Genomic DNA, 16,742 nt, shown 5'->3' with positions numbered 1-16,742 from the left:
CTTCTCTCTTCTATCATCTCCTAATCTACAACTCTCTCTCAAATATTTATCTTGTAAAACTCGTATGGGTTCAATAAATTTTCAAAGTCAGTCCTCTAGTTACGTAGGACTGCTTAACAGTCAACAAGTAAGTCGTGTCGATGAAACTAGTGGAGAATGGGAGATCCCTCCCTTTAGTTCACAACAAGCTGAACATACGCCAGTAGACACACCAGTGGACCGTAATGCTAGACGCAAATGGAGCCCGGCTGATGACGCGGTTCTAATCTCTGCTTGGCTTAACACTTCGAAGGATGCCGTTGTTGGAAATGAGCAGAAGTTGGGGGCCTTCTGGAAACGGGTTGGAGATTATTATGCTGCAAGTCCACATGGGCAACATGATCGAGAGAAACCGGGAAAAAGGCCACAACAACCTTTGGAATGATTATTTTAGCGACACTCCAACATATCCGCACAATTTGTTCCGCCGACGATTTCGAATGAACAAGTCATTGTTCTTATATATCGTGCATCGTCTCTCTACTGAAGTTGAGTATTTTAAACCCAAAGAAGATGCAACCGGACGGTCTGGTTTATCTCCTCTCCAGAAATGTACCGCAGCAATTCGTCAATTGGCGTATGGTGGTGGAGCTGATCCCGTAGACGAATATATACGACTTGCTGAAACAACATCTCGTAAATGTTTGCACGAATTTACCGCCGGAATAATCCACTTGTTTGCCGATGAATACCTCAGACGTCCCACAGTGGAGGATCTTCGGAGACTACTCCATGAGGGTGAAGAACGGGGATTTCCCGGAATGATTGGAAGCATCGACTGTATGCATTGGGAGTGGAAGAATTGCCCCACTGCCTGGAAAGGAATGTATTCACGAGGAACCGGAAAACCAACAATTGTGTTGGAGGCCGTTGCCTCATATGACCTCTGGATATGGCACGCTTTTTTTGGCGCTCCAGGTACTTTGAACGATCTTAATATTCTGGATAGATCACCTGTTTTTGATGAAATTATTAACGGGAAAGCTCCCCAAGTAAACTACTATGTCAACGGAAGGGAATACAATTTGGCGTATTATCTGACAGATGGTATCTATCCAAAATGGGCGAATTTTATTCAGTCTATACGACTGCCACAGGGTGCAAAAAATTCTTTATTTGCTACGCGTCAAGAATCCATTCGAAAAGATGTCGAGCGGGCCTTTGGGGTCCTCCAAGCTAGGTTCGCCGTTGTTAGAAATCCTTCTGATCTATGGGATAAAAACAAAATATCGAATATTATGAGAGCATGTCTCATACTCCATAATATGAATATCCAAGATGAACAGAATTCAGATACTCTTGAAGAATTTCAAGATGACGATTTTACATTTACCGTCAAAAAGGCTAAAAAACCCGGCAATATAATTGCTCGTCGTAAAGAAGTTCGGGATCCACATATCCATCAACAATTAAAAGAAGATTTGATTGAACATATATGAGATAAATTTGGACATCTTCCAAATAACATATAATGTGTTTTTGCTTTCTATGAATTAAATAAAATGTTTCTCTTATTTTATTTATGAATTTTGTAATTTTTTTTCACTCCTTTGTATTTTCCCTTCGGTTTTTAATTTTCATGTTCTATGTATTTTAATTTTCAACTTATCTTTTTAATGTCATTAGTTATTCAAATAATTTGTCTTCAATTAATAAAAAAAAAAGAATTCACTAAGGGACTTTCATAAGTCCCACCAATAAACTAATTTCTAGGGAAAATTCCTTAAATTTGTCCTTAACTCAAAAATAACCTTAAAATATTCTAAGGGTCAAAAAAACAAGTCCCACCGAGACGTAGCTTGGTTCTCTTAATTAAGAGACACCTCTTGTGTTTTTCCTTTTTTTTTCTTTTTTTTTTAATCGTAATTAGCTTAAGAGCATGTTTATCGGGTATCTTAAGTATGGTTCTTAGAACATGATTATTACAGGGTTGAGATTCTTATCGGAATATAAGAACCTGAACCAGTTCTTAAATATTTTTAATTAAAAGTTAAGAGACGGTTCTTATATTCCGCTAAGAATATCATTTTAAAAACCCCAATAAATCATGCTCTTAGGATAATTATGAATTAAAAAAAAAAAGCTAATTATCTAAGGAACTAATCTTAATTAATGCATGGAAGAACTGGTATTGGTTTTGTGATAATGAGAGAAAAAGAAAAGTCGAAGTCGACGAACGAGATGAAGTTGGTGCTTTCCTCGATCTTTCAATCGGTGCTCGCGTCAAAGAATCTCGTCGTTGTCTTTTGTCGAAGAAGAAATCTCGTTATGGAGTTGGGTGAAATCGAAGACAATTGGCCATGGAAGTTACACAAGGAGTCCTCCTGAAGTGAGGGCGGAGATGTTTTGTCAATTGACGAGTGGACTCGATGCTGCTTGGACCAAACTCAAAGGAGAAGGTTCGTGTAAATCTCTAAAGCTCATCTCATCGTCAGCTTCTATTTTACATTTCTGTATCTTGTTTTGCTTACCGTCATTGGTTCTGGACTCGTTTTTTATTTTGTCGGTTGTTTGTTCTTTTGGGAGGAAAGGAACCGTTTTTGTTATACTGCCTCACTCACCTTTAGCTTGTTTTTAAGAATACTCAACGAAAATAAATGCTAGTCATCGAGGCATAGATTGAATCGCAGTGTATAAACGTGGAGGCACACTTTTCATATAGTTTTGCCTCTAAAATTATCCGCTAAATCTCTTGTTTGCTTATCTACCTTTTAGCTTCGATTGGTCCCAATTGTATTTGAATTGAGTGGTGAACTGTATACAGAATCATATGGAACACGTGAATCATAATTAGTTAAAAAAAAAAATCTCTAAAGCTATTAGCTTTTGGTAGTTTTGGCTCTTGACCCATAAAACAGAAACTTGTATCTTAGACAAAGAAGTGAGAAACCGTTCAATGGCAGTGCAATATTAAATATTAGCACTAACAGATGCAGAGAGGATGAGTAAGGTTAAAATTTAGTTATGTTTATTTGAACTTGCAGATGTCATGACCAAGGAGAATATTGCTGAGCCAATGAAGGATATCAGAAGAGCTCTCCTTGAAGCAAATGTGAGTTGGTGTTTCTTGTTCCCTGTCATAGGGGAACATGGAAGGAAACCGGCGACCCTCATCCAAAAATAGGGGAAGGTGCATTGCTTGGAGCCTGTGTGACTGTACTTGGAAACATAAGCATAGGTGCTGGGGCAATGGTAGCTGCAGGTTCACTTGTGTTAAAGGACGTTCCTCCGCATAGGTATAAAAGAAAGTGAGTCTAAAAAAATCTTCAATGTTTGTGGGTTAGTAACTATGTACATCCTTTTTTGGGATTCTTGAAGTGTGGTTGCTGGAAATCCTGCAAAACTGATCAGGGTCATGGATAAGCAAGACCCGTCTCTGGCAATGAAATATGGTGAGTTTGTAGATTCTTGTATACTTCTTGTTGCCTCTTTTGTGTTTCTTAAATGGATCATGTAATGGATTCTTTCTTTTTCAGAAGTATTAAAATTCATGTTTGTGTCTATCGTGTTTGATTTCAAGTTCAAATTTGTGTCTATCGTGTTTGATTTCAAATTCAACTCTGTGTCTATCATATACAGGTTTGAAGTTGCGGCTGCTACAGAAAATGGGAGTGGAGAGCTTGAACGTGATGTTGCAGCTGGTTTGTTTCTTCATCACTTGATAGGTAAGTTGTTGATCTTGTTCTCGGTTATGGCAAAAACTTGTAATGCTTAAATGATCTCTGTTTTATGTTGCTCTTGTTATGCAATTGAGAGAGTCACAAGACAATGAACATAGTTGTATTTGTATTCTTGTTATGCAATTGAGAAAGTCAGGAGACAATGAACCTTTAACATAGTTGTATTAGCTTAAAAAAAATGTTTTTAAATTTTTTTTAAGAACTTTTAACTTAAGAACCTAGCATTGGAGGACTAAAAATTAGGTGGTTCTTAGCATAAACTCTTAACTTACTTTTAATACTAAAATATTGGTTAAAAGTCCACTTAAGGGTTATTTCAATGAACATGCTCTAAGATACTTAGTTAAGAGTCAGCGATAAACATGCTCTTAGGGCATCAAACTTTTTAAAAAATTCAAGGACATCCATCATCTTATGTAAACATTAATGGCATAATATAATAATAAAAAAACATAAGATTATACAATGAAATCACAGTGGTATTTAGGTTAGAGAAAACCATGGATTACGATGAAAACATGGGTTACATAATTAACAAATATGTAAATCTAACCTATACTAAAAGGGTTATATGAGCATCAGGGAGACCATCCACGTCAGCCATTAAAATCAGCCAATGGGATGAGTTTATTTGTCCACATCCCACCGGTGCTGGGCTGCTTTTTTTCTTGATCCGTAAATTGAAGTAGTTGGCCCATAAACTCAATTCAAAAGAAACCCTAAAACAGCCGAAGCTGAGTCGATGAATTCATATGTCTTTATCGTTCCAAATTCCTCCAATTATTCATTTATGCTCTTTACGATGAAATCCTTCCACCTTCCTCTCTTGCTCCTATATAAACCCGTCGTCAAAGCTTTCATGGAATCATATTCAACAACTTGGATCGATGGCCATGAAATCAGTTCAATCCTCCGGCAAGTCTCCTCTTGCATTGTATTTCAACAATCTCACACCATGTTAGAGTTTTTATTCTTTACTGAAGCTTGAAAGAGAATTTAAACGTCCTCAGCCATCCATGTCGAATACATAAGTTCAAAGGATTATGAAGAGCCAATCATATGTTTCCTTGGATTTATCTGTTTCATCTTTTTGTTTCAACTGCTTTCTCTCTATTTCCTGACAAATTCAATTTCTTTTCACAGCGGCTCCATATTCCTTCTGGCTCCTTTTGTGTATGTTTATAATGGTATAGTCGTTTCCATAATATTTGAAGATATTTTTGATGTATTTTTTCACGTACCAGTTTCTAAGAGTCCTTTCTAAAGACAGAGGGATGTTTGTGTTGGTTGTTTAGTTAAGCTACTACGACGCCGTACAAGTGGAGTTCTGGTGATTTTGATTACAGTTCATGTGAACTTAGGAAGCCATGTTCAAAAGGTAGTGAAGGAGCTGGTAAAAGCTCCGGCTACAAATCCACCCGCCAAAGGTATAGTGAATATTGAAATCAATAGTTGCAGTCTAAATCTGAACCAAGCCTTTCCATTTTCTAGATCTAGAAGTATACACTGTCAATATCGGCCAGATCCCCCCAGCGCTAGCGTCATGGATTACCGGAGCAATCAACAGTGGATCCTTCTGCCGCATAGATCCTGACATGGAAACATGGTAACAATGGCTGGGTTTTATTTGAAAATACGATGTTTGCAATTTGATGTTTTATTAATATGTCTCTTATATTTCTTCTGTGTAGGCTGATCCCTAAACAGAAGCTACTAGACATAGCAGAAAGCAAGAGCTCATGGCTCGACATGGCACTATATTTTTTCGTAACCTTCACTTATGCCGGTTTTATCTTTTTCAATTGGGAAATTTTTTATTTTAAAATATTTTTGCCTCATCTTGAACTAACCTAATTAGAAGGGGATCCATGGCATTCATCAATGTAGAATCCAGATCAAGACAGAGAACCAGAAGATGCTAAAAAGTGTGTGTGTCTATTAGTTGAAAGGAAATTGATTTGATTCCCCATTCTGGAACTAATCTATTCTCTGACTGGAACATATGTATAGGGAAGCTGAGGACCATAAACAAATGATGCTTAGTCAAATGTTGTGTTCCCAAGCCTGAGAGAGAAGTAAGTCCCATCTAAATGCTTGGAGTTCATCTATTTTTTTCTTCCTTTGTTTCTTTTGGGTCTGAATTGTAGTTTTATCCGTGGAATATTGCAACTGGTGCTAAGGCTAGCGTGGATGCATAGGTTCTTGGGAATTAAGAAGCTTATTTTTTTGCACAAGAGAGCTTTGGTTGTTGTTGTTACCATTTCAAACCAGTTTATTTATTTGTAGATGTTGTAGGCCACATACAGTCTGTCCAAGGCTCTGCTCTCAACAACGTCACCGCAACTACTCGAGTTGTAGTCCATTTTCTCATTGCCCCGTAAGCCCTCATCAAACATTTTGTTGCTTTGATTTTCACTTATTCGGTCATATTTTAAAAATAAATTGAACACTCTTTCAACAGAACTGTGGTGGTGTACTTTTAGGAGTTCAGTATTTTACCTAACTCATGGTTCCGAACTTGCTGTGATTGTGGTCATAGATGCAACTATTGGTGCTTTTGAAGCTGGCTTAGATAATTTGAAAGGGCAGACAAGGAGCATACACGGGTTCTTATAGCTTTTGGTGTGGATCAAGTCATAGTCACAGCCAACAAAATAGATATTGTTGCGTATTTAACGGCCATATTTGATTTGATTAAGCTAGCATTAGTTGGTAATCAAGCGCAGTCAAAGCTTGGAGAAGCAGAGAGAAAAGCTGAGAATTTAAAGAATCAAGCTCAGGTATCACAAAACCATTGTGTTGGGGTCCAAAAAGTAAAGAGTTTCAAGAAGAGAGTAATAACGACCATAATGGTGGAAGAAGACACTATTATATGGAGTTCTTTTCTTTGTGCTTGCAGGAAAAGTTGAGCTTGCTCAGCAAGCAGTAAAATGTTTGATGAACCTGGATCCAGATGACACTTGTGGTTATGTGCTCATGACTAATATTTATTCTTCTTTTGGGTTGTTAGAAGAGGCGGTTGGACAGAGGGTTTTGATGAAGGAAAGGCAATTGGAGAAGGAAATAGTGTGCAGTTCAATGGAAACGAAGTTCACGACTTTGTTTCTTGCGGTGAAAGTCACCCTGAATCCTCAGAGATTTACAGTTTACCCGATGTGTTAACTGGGAAGCCTCTGCTCTAAAATCAGAAGGTACTGCTCAGTTTAGTGACCATCTTGGTCATTTAAAAGGCACCATACGATCTGATGCCATCGCATAAGAATCAAAACAACAAATTCAGTGTCAAAGTATAATCTGAATTTTGAGCTGGTGGACGAAGAGGATTGCTGTTACTTCCATGCAACCAAAAAACACATTGTACAAGCTCGAGGTGGAGACATCTTTGATGTTTACAGAATGAATAGAGTACTAGAAAATTTTGAAACTTTGTATAGCGTTTTTCTTATGATTTTTTTTCTGTATGCAATTGTACGAGACTTGGAGTTTAGAAGAAAAATATTGTTTGTTCAACGACAAGTACTGTTGTTTGGTTTGTCTGGATTCATCATTCATGTAATTTTTTTTTCTTTTATGTGTTTACTCCTATAAATGTACTTGAATTTCTCTTATGCTAGAAATCTGCAACAAGAATGGGTTTCACTTGGCTAACAAAGAAATTATCAGTCTTAGAGTTTTGGGAAGTATTCAAATGTTGTCTTTAGGAAATGACAATTCAGTAATAGTAATTACATACAAGATTCCCTCTTCTAAACATAGCAAATAAACATATTCTGCAGAATTATATACGACCTTCTTTTAATAGTTTGTGGTTTATCTACCAAAGTTTCACATATTTTTCTTGATAACTTGGCATAAGTACATGGCAAATAACCTTCAGCTTATTCAACCTATATAAGGTTTTTTTTAGCTACTATTCAGCAAAAAAGTATTGTTTTCCATTCTAGATAGTTAGAAAACGGAATAAGGAAATATACTATGATGCTAATGTGATAGGCATATTGACCTTTTTGGCATTTTCTCATGAAATTACCCAATAAGAAATGACCAGTGTGTATGATTCTTGACATGTTTAAGTTGTCAGAAATTACTTTAACCAGTAACATTCACTTGGGAGTTGGATCAAGGATAAAAAATAAACCAATTAGGGATAATGTAAGAAAAACATATAGATGTATTTCCAGTTATCAAAAATATAGAATCAATTGACAACAAATTAATTATGTTCAGCGTAGGACAGCAGAGAAAAGTTTTCATACCTTCTAATATTATAATATCTCACTATATTAGTGGTTAAATCAGTTTTCTCTAGCACAAATACTCACTCCATTCTTGTAGTTTAAGCTTTTCTATCTGATGATATTAGTAGTTTGATAAAAAAAACGGTTGAACTGTACATTGTAATTGGAAAAAGAAAACAAAAAAAAATCAACCAAAGACTTTTAAAGTATATGAAACAAAAATTGAAAATATCAATTCTCTGCAATAAAAGAATTAGGCAATAAAATTGTAAAAATACAAAATAAAACAAAAAAATATACACGGAAAGAAAGATTTAGTAAAATAAAATCATAATATAATTTTCATAATCGATAGTGCTCAGTTACACTAAAAAGTCTAGATTTACAACACACACAATTTTATTTACATCTTTAAACATATTATCTAATTAAAATGATTCTAAAAAAAATGTCAGCATGAAGAGTTAGAAAATAAATGATAAAACATAATACATAACGTTAAAAATACATTATCACTGATCACTAAAAAACCATGTTATTAGTAATAAAAAATAAAATGACAACACATTTATTAAACCCATAGAACGGCACGCAACAAAGTGTTATTAAATATACAAACTACAAATTAAATATGTTCAACACAAACAGAGATAAAAATAAGACATCATATTTGGATATATATAAATAAATAATTTTAAATATATTATATTCTTGATAATTTTAAAATTACTTAAAAAGAAAGTAAATTATTAAAAAGTTAATATACAAATAAAAATAAAGCAATATTTTGTAACGTCAAAATAATAAATGAATAAGAAATATATTATGTTAATAAAATAGATTGTAGCTTTTAAAGACTTCTAATTCATGTAATATTACAACATTCAAAATTTGTTTATTACAATTAATATTTTACCATTAGATATATTAAAATAATATTCTAGATCGATATTCAATTGTCATTTTTCTACTATTACACCTAAAAAAAATATTATTAAGTACATTTTTTTTAAAATGGGGTTTTATATTTAAAGTAGGATTGAAGTACTTTTTCTTTTCGTGAATTTATTCGAGATGAGATTCCGATCTCTTAAAATAAGATAATTTATGTTCTATACATAATTTTTTTTTTTACATAACTCTAAAATCTCGAACTTGATTCTTCATATTTTATTAGTTAATTGTGTTACATATAATAGAAATACTTATTTCAAACTAAAAATATATAAAAAATAAAATTTAACAACTAATTATATGTAATTTAATATATAAAAATTTACATACAAATAAAAATGATAAATGTAACAAATTTAAATATATTATCCGCCCGTAGCGCGGAGAAAGGATCTAGTAATTGTTAATTACTAATGAATAAGAGTAGTTAGAGTGGTTAACAGTAATAGTTTTAGGTGTATTTTCTAAAATATTTTATTATAAAATTTTATTTTTGTTGAAACATTTAAGTGACTTAATTATTTTTATCTAAAATATCATATTTAAGGATAAAATCTTAATAATTTCGTAAATATTAGATAAAATATCGTTTGTTAGTTTATTTCTTATATATTTTTATTCTATAGTAGTTTGTATTGATATTATTTTCTGAACATTATGTATTACTTAAAAGATAATTAATGTTTTATAACAAAAAAATTTCAAAAAGATACATACATTTTCTAGGCATGTTTTATTAGTTAATAATGATGAATTACAAAATTGAAAAAACTTAATAATGATTCTAAAAATCCTAATAATATAAAGTTATCGGTAATTGGTAAACACAAGAAACATTACATTTATAAATAATATTTAATATGTTTTCTTAATACATATAAAAACATATAAATTTATATCATTTGGAAACATAGTGCTTATTATTTTTAATGTATAAACTTTTATTTTAAAAACAATTCGCCTTGGGCAGCCGTAAATGTTCGCACAGCTCTGCAAACACCAATCTTACTCCTTTAGAGTGATAAAACATTAGCCAAAGAGAGGCACTCACACAAACCTGCAGAGGTAAGAAATGAGAGGACAGTTTTGGTCTAAGGAAGATGATGTGAAAACCGGCAAAGAAAACATAAACAAGGATGAAAAACAAGCGGAACTTACCAAGCGGTCAAGGACATTTTTGGCCGGTTTTGAAACTTTAATAGGTGAAGTCTAGTTTGAGTTTGTAATACCAACACTAAGTATTATTATTTTTTTTGTATTACACACTAATCAAATCTTTGACTCGAACTCTATCATCGGCATTCAACGGCTTGTCACTGTATTCAGCATGATTGCTCGAAATCGTCTCCCGTTAAGGTTTCCTTGTCCAACAAAACATCAAACACCAGTCTTACTCCTTTAGAATGATGAAAACATTAGACAAAGAGAGGGCACTCATACAAACCTGCAGAGGTAAGAAATGAGTCTAAAGGAAGATGATGTGAAAACGGAAGTCAAAATAGGGCAAAAAACATAAACAAGGATGAAAAACAAAAGAACTTAAAAATAGATATGAGTATTATTGAGTACACAAGTCTTTCGATGAGGAAGGAAACAAAACAAGTAAAATAAATAGGTGGGGGAGCTAATTAATTAAGTTGCACTAAGCTTGGAACATATGAGCAAAGAAATGCATCACAATGACGGTCTGCACATTCTCTGACATCTGCTGCTTCTTTCAAGGATCCATCTACTCCAATGATGTAAGCTACTTCGCGAGTGGGGTTTCGTATATCAGTGTCTTTATCAAAAACCACGGCGACTTTCTTCTCCTCGTCAATGAAGAAACTCGCAGATGCAGGAAACTGCCACTGAGGGTGAATGAGTTGTTTGATATTGGCCGATAAGAAAAACTTGTTGTTCCAGGACACGGCGTTAGGGTCATCACCAATCTTAGTGGAAATCCAGATCTCAAACGTCAATATATCCCAGGTCTGGAATAAAACCACAAGCTGATCTTCTCTAACACTAGATTGACTCACGGTATCTTGAAAATAAGCCTCACACGGTAGAGACAAAGGCGGTACCTTTGACTTTCCCTTCCAACCTGAGATAAAAAAAGTTTTCAAAGGTTTTAGTCTGCGAACTAAGGTTCAAGGCGAGAACAGAACAGTCTATATGAAGCATGGCACTACGTTACCTTTCCCAAGTATAAAGGATCACATGACAAACTCTCATCCATGGCTAGCAGATTCTTCGACAGCCCAATTGTCCTGAAACATCACATAAACACACAGAGCTGTGTTTAACTCTAACACTCTACCCTGGCTAAATAATCCAATTCTCTATCAATTTGACATTCCAAATGCAGCTTATTACGGGGACTCGGAAACAAAGAAGAATCGAAGTAACGAAAAAGTCAGCAACGAATTTGGTTCATAGACATACCTTTGGATGACAGAAACCATGACCTCTATCATCTCACTGGTTTTGTACTGCTCAGGGTCCTCCAACAATCTCACCACTCCATCTTTCTGGTTGATAAGGGCATGTATCTGACCATCCTGTATCTGCATATAACAGCACTTCTAGTTAAATAGCTAGCTTCCAAAAATAAAGTGTGGGACACACAGAATACACTACCATCTGAATCACATGCGTTTCCGCCTCCTTAGCATTAGCAGTTTGGACCATCATGTTGACAATATCTTGAAGCGACAAGGTCAAGTACTTGTGAGTCAATCCCAGTATGTTGCGCTTGTAAAGGGATGACACTGCTTGCTTCACTAATCCAGTGTCCTTATCCTGAGAAATAGGATGATGAAGATTAATCAGTGCGTGTTATAGGATGAATGAAGATTAATACCAGTGAGATATTACAGTTCGTGTCTAGGGGAGATTTACCTGTTCAAGATCTGAGCTCTGGGCCACAACCACTGCCTCTAGTTCACTGATCTTCCCATCGTTGTAATGATTACCCACTTCGTAGTAAGGCTGAGAAAGGAGAATCATAAAGTCATAAGCTTGTACAGGTATGGAGTATCATTGTAATGAAGCTCCGATTGTAAAAGTTCATGAAGGCTAGCAACATGTGAAAAAGGTAAAATAGAATGCCTTACATTGTAATGAAGCTCCGATGTCTTCTGGAATCTCTTCAGTCCAATGCCATTCATTTCACTGTCAAAAGTGCAGAGAATATTATAAGAAAGTTGCTTTTGATATATTAACATAGGGATCAAGGACGAGAATCAAACAGGTGGACTAATGCTGTGACATAATCATCGACTGAAACAATCAAACTGATATAGCAAAGAGGAAAAGAGGCTCACTCATAACCAGCTTTGTAGCACTTGGCCTGGAGACATAGCTGAAGACAATCCGGATGCAATACAGTCAAACAATTAGCAGAGACCTGAACCTTGCGAACAGCTGACACCAGTGGCGCCACCCCTCTTATCGGATCCTTAAGCTCCAAAACTCTGTCTTTGAATCTCTTACAAAGAGTAACAACTGCAAGAATCAAAACAACAACCTCATCATCATCATAATCTCTCTAAAACATAAAACACACAGACAGAGACGAGAAAAGATTACATTTTTCACGGTGTTTAAAATGGCGATCGCCTTTTGCGCGAGGCGCACTCAGGCAATGGCTCTGTCGCCATGTACCTCCTAGGCGAGGGTGGGTTCCGTAAGGCGCGCGCCATGTTGAAAAGGCGAGCGTAAGGCGAGATTAATGTAAACCGTATCTAAACCAGGTATGAAACCAAGCCTTAATTAATAATTAAACCTAGGACTTCAAAAAAACTTAACCGTCAGGAAAACTTAAACGCCTAAATAACAATGAGAACCCTACCTTTATAAAAGAGAAGTTACGTAAAACATAAACATAAATCTCAAGGTTTTTTTGCTTAAGGTTAGAACTCTCTAGTCTCTACTCTTTCCAATCTCGTTTATGCTTATTCTTCTTATAGATTCATGTGCTCCTTTGTCACAGATTAGAACGTACTGCAGTTGCTTTGGTCGGAGTTAACACACATGGTTAGTCTTTTACTCTCTGCACTTTCTTTTTTTTTTGTTCTCTTTTTTGTCTTCATTTTTTGTCAGTGATCACAATCTAGTTATGGATCATAACTTATGATCAGTATGGTTTTTTTTACTTTGATCACAGTTTTATTATGATATTATCTTTTGGTTTCTACATTTGAGACTTTGTTTTTGGGTTTTCTTTTTGAATAATTTTGTTTTGATTTAAAAATCTTCAAATAATAAAGCTTGCAACTTATTTAAATTTAGTGTATCAATCATTGCATAAGTGTTTTCTACGTTTCTTCTCCAATACAAAACAAAACGTAACTAAAATGTTCTTCAAGGCGAGCGCCATATTGCGCGAGGCGCAACGCTCGGCACGTCTCGCCATTTTAAACACATGTTTTTCATCAATTAATAGAACCACACCAGAAGCATTCCCATTGGACACTAGACCACGCGCAAGAGCCTCGCTTGAACAATCAAACGATACAAAACTTAAGATAAGAAAGTCACACAAACGCAGCAGAACCTATACACATCAGGATAAAGTAGACTCACAGGTAGCCGAGAGAATGAATTGAAAGGTCGAGCTGTTCAAGATGAACATCCGAGCTGCCAAGGTTCACTAAAAGACACAGAATTTTCAAGAAATAAGGATACAGATCTAACAAATTGATACAAAGTGACAATAAAGATTTGCCCTTTTCGCTTTCATCAAGGTCCGGATCATAATCGGGGTCTCCATCGACATCATCGGAGTCGGAGGAACTCGTGGAATCTTCTTCGCCTCCATCCTCAGCCGCCTCGTCAACGCCTCCATCCTCAGCCGCCTCGTCAACAACATCCTCGTCCGCGCCACCGTCGTCTTCTGCGGGACGAATCAGATAGTGTACGACACAGAACTCGTGAGCACCGCGGTGGTGATTCCGTCGGCAAAACAAATCGCCTTCTGACCTCTCCATAGTCGCTTCCGTATGAGTGACCTGAGCCCCTTGTACAGGTGGTCCTGATCTGCAGTTCTTTCTTCTTGTCTCTTCCACGTCGTCCCACCCAAAGCGATCTCTGAAGCGACGGGCGCAATAGAGAAAGATGCCCTCCTCTAGCGGTTCTGGCCCCAACGCTATAAGGCTCTCGGGGAAGGGGATAGTCGCATGCCTGTCGTAGATCGCCTTGATTTAGCCAATCGAGCGTGGATCTTTGGAAAACTTCTTCGATGTCATCGTCAAAGTTTTTGTCCTGAAGATTCGTCGCCGCCATGATCTTTCGGAGCGGGAGACTGAACCTTTCGATTAGGTTACAATTGATTTTGGTTCTGGTTCGATTTTACAAGTGTTTCACCGTCTTTTATTAACCGAAAACCAGATTAGGCTACAAATTGATTTTGGTTCCGGTTCGACTTTGCTAAACCGGAAATCATATAATGAATAACCGAGCGAAACGAAGAAGAGGCATCACCTTACGCCCTTTAAAAAAAAATTTAAATCAATTATATACTCTACAAATTCTCAATACCCTTCTATTTTATTAAAGTATCTGCAATTATGGAACCCACCCTCGCCTAGGAGGTACATGGCGACAGAGCCATCGCCTGAGTGCGCCTCGCGCAAAAGGCGATCGCCATTTTAAACACAGTGAAAAATGTAATTGAGAATTCTAAGGCCAATTTCGTAATTGCCGATACTTTAATAAAATATAAGGGTATTGAGAATTTGTTGAAGATATAAGTGATTAATTTTTTTTTTTAAATGGCGGCGTACGAGGTGTGCCTCTTCTCCGTTTCACTCGGTTATTCATTATATGATTTCCGGTTTAGTAAAGTCGAACCGGAACCAAAATCAATTTGTAGCCTAATCTGGTTTTCGGTGAATAAGAGACGGTGAAACACTCGTAAAATCGAACCAGAACCAAAATCAATTGTAACATAATCGAAAGTTTCAGTCTCTCGCTCCGAAAGATCAAGGCGGCGACGAATCTTCAGGACGAACTTTGACGACGGCATCGAAGAAGTTTTCCAAAGATCCACGCTCGATATCAAGACGATCTTGTGGCGATCTACGACAGGCATGCGACTATCCCCCTCCCTGAGAACCTTATAGCGTTGGGGCCAGAACCGCTGGAGAAGGGCATCTTTCTCTACCACGCCCGTCGCTTCAGAGATCGCTTTGGGTGGGACGACGTGGAAGAGACAAGAAGAAAGAACTGCAGATCAGGACCACCTGTACAAGGGGCTCAGGTCACTCGTACGGAAGCGACTATGAAGAGGCCAGAAGGCGATTTGTTTTGCCGACGGAATCACCACCGCGGTGACAACCAGTTCTGTGTCGTACATTATCTGATTCGTCCCGCAGAAGACGACGGGGGCGCCGACGAGGATGTTGTTGACGAGGCGGACGAGGATGGAGACGTTGACGAGGTGGACGAGGATGGAGGCGTTGACGAGGCGGCTAAGGATGGAGGCGAAGAAGATTCCACGAGTTCCTCCGACTCCGATGATGTCGATGGAGACCCCGATTATGATCCGGAGCTTGATGAAAGCGAAAAGGGTAAATCTTTATTGTCACTTTGTATCAATTTGTTAGATGTGTATCCTTATTTCTTGAAAATTCTGTCTTTTAGTGAACCTTGGCAGCTCGGATGTTCATCTTGAACAACTCGACCATTCAATTCATTCTCTCGGCTACCTGTGAGTCTACTTTGTCCTGATGTGTATAGGTTCTGCTGCGTTTGTGTGACATTCTTATCTTAAGAGATAGCCGACTTACAAAATTAGCAACGAAACAGATTCTTCATAAACAATATTCTCTGATTTCAATTCTAGAGAGTGTGAAGGGAGAAGAACGAGTCAGATTCACTTACAGGTAAGAAACGTCAGTTTCTTCAAGCATATTAGCGATTCTCCTAGACTGCGAGAGAATCTCGCTGCGATTCAACGACCTGTTGCCGCTAACACCTTCGCCAGCCTCATCGAACAGCTTGAACTCTCCAGGCTGAGTCGAGCCGCAGAATATGGGTAGCGAGGGGAGCGGCAAGTGAGAAGCAACATCCGACTGCACTATATTGGCCAAGCCGATCCCGAACTGAGTCAAATTCGAACTTGAATCCCATCCGGAACTGCTTGGATTGCTCATCGAAGTCGCGGATTCAAAAATTAGCGTTTCCAGAAATCAGATTTCGAAGAATTTGGAAGATTTTGGAGGAAGTTTGTGAGTCATGGAGAGAGAGTTGAGCCCTAGATTGACAAATTAGGGGAGAATTGAGATGCAATTGGCGGGGAAAGTAAGAAGACAGCTTCTCCTGCAATTTTCCTGATTTTATTAAATACATAAAATGATAATTTAAGGTAATTTTTACCCTGTTAAACTACCGATATACCCCCACAATCTTTATTGATCGGCAGTTACCCCACTCGGTAAGTAGGCAGGGATAGTTTCGGTACTTACTTCTATGAAAAGATATTATACTCTTCATTTAATATTTAAAACTAGATTTCGATCCGCGCAACCGCGCGGTTTTTTGTTTTCATTTATTTTTATATAAATATTTTGTTTTCAATTCTAAATTGTCTATAAATTTTTAAAACATAATAAGTTTACTGTATATCTTTTCATTGAATAGATTGTTTCAAACTTTCACATGTATTTGTATCTTCTTCTATATATATATTTTCGGTTATTATTTCATTATTACAATCATAACTATATATATAAAGATTAATAAAATATTGTTTTATTGTCATATTCAAAGATATTGTAACATTTCACAAATTTAGAAAGTTTTAAAAAAATTAAACTTTTCGCTTCATAGATTTATATTATCGAGT

The 16,742-nt window shown here is 36.5% G+C and overlaps 1 protein-coding gene and 1 long non-coding RNA gene across 3 annotated transcripts; one reads left to right on the top strand and one right to left on the bottom strand.

Moving 5' to 3' along the window:
- The first annotated feature begins 2,179 nt into the window (after positions 1-2,179).
- Positions 2,180-3,852, top strand: LOC106317329. The gene is made up of 4 exons (XR_001265100.1): positions 2,180-2,438; positions 3,024-3,275; positions 3,358-3,431; positions 3,619-3,852. It is a non-coding gene; the product is annotated as an uncharacterized LOC106317329 (long non-coding RNA).
- Positions 3,853-10,267: 6,415 nt separating this feature from the next.
- LOC106313599 (COP9 signalosome complex subunit 3-like) lies at positions 10,268-16,209 on the bottom strand. Of its 2 annotated transcripts, none has more exons than XM_013751458.1 (9): positions 15,779-16,209; positions 12,485-12,639; positions 12,220-12,400; positions 12,010-12,067; positions 11,795-11,884; positions 11,534-11,695; positions 11,339-11,460; positions 11,091-11,163; positions 10,268-10,355 (listed from the first exon to the last, which is right to left on the bottom strand). In XM_013751458.1, the coding sequence occupies exons 4-9, from the start codon at positions 12,061-12,063 to the stop codon at positions 10,302-10,304; spliced, it is 555 nt and encodes a 184-aa protein (XP_013606912.1). In that variant the 5' UTR covers positions 12,064-12,067; positions 12,220-12,400; positions 12,485-12,639; positions 15,779-16,209; the 3' UTR covers positions 10,268-10,301. The 2 variants fall into 2 exon arrangements, with proteins under 2 accessions (XP_013606912.1, XP_013606911.1); XM_013751457.1 differs by lacking the exon at positions 10,268-10,355 and adding an exon at positions 10,425-10,997.
- Positions 16,210-16,742: the final 533 nt, after the last annotated feature.

The sequence above is a fragment of the Brassica oleracea genome, chromosome C9, assembly GCF_000695525.1.
Source record: "Brassica oleracea var. oleracea cultivar TO1000 chromosome C9, BOL, whole genome shotgun sequence".
Taxonomy (NCBI): domain Eukaryota; kingdom Viridiplantae; phylum Streptophyta; class Magnoliopsida; order Brassicales; family Brassicaceae; genus Brassica; species Brassica oleracea.
The sequence above is the reverse complement of the archived record's forward strand: the minus strand, read 5'-3'. Positions and strand labels throughout refer to the sequence as shown.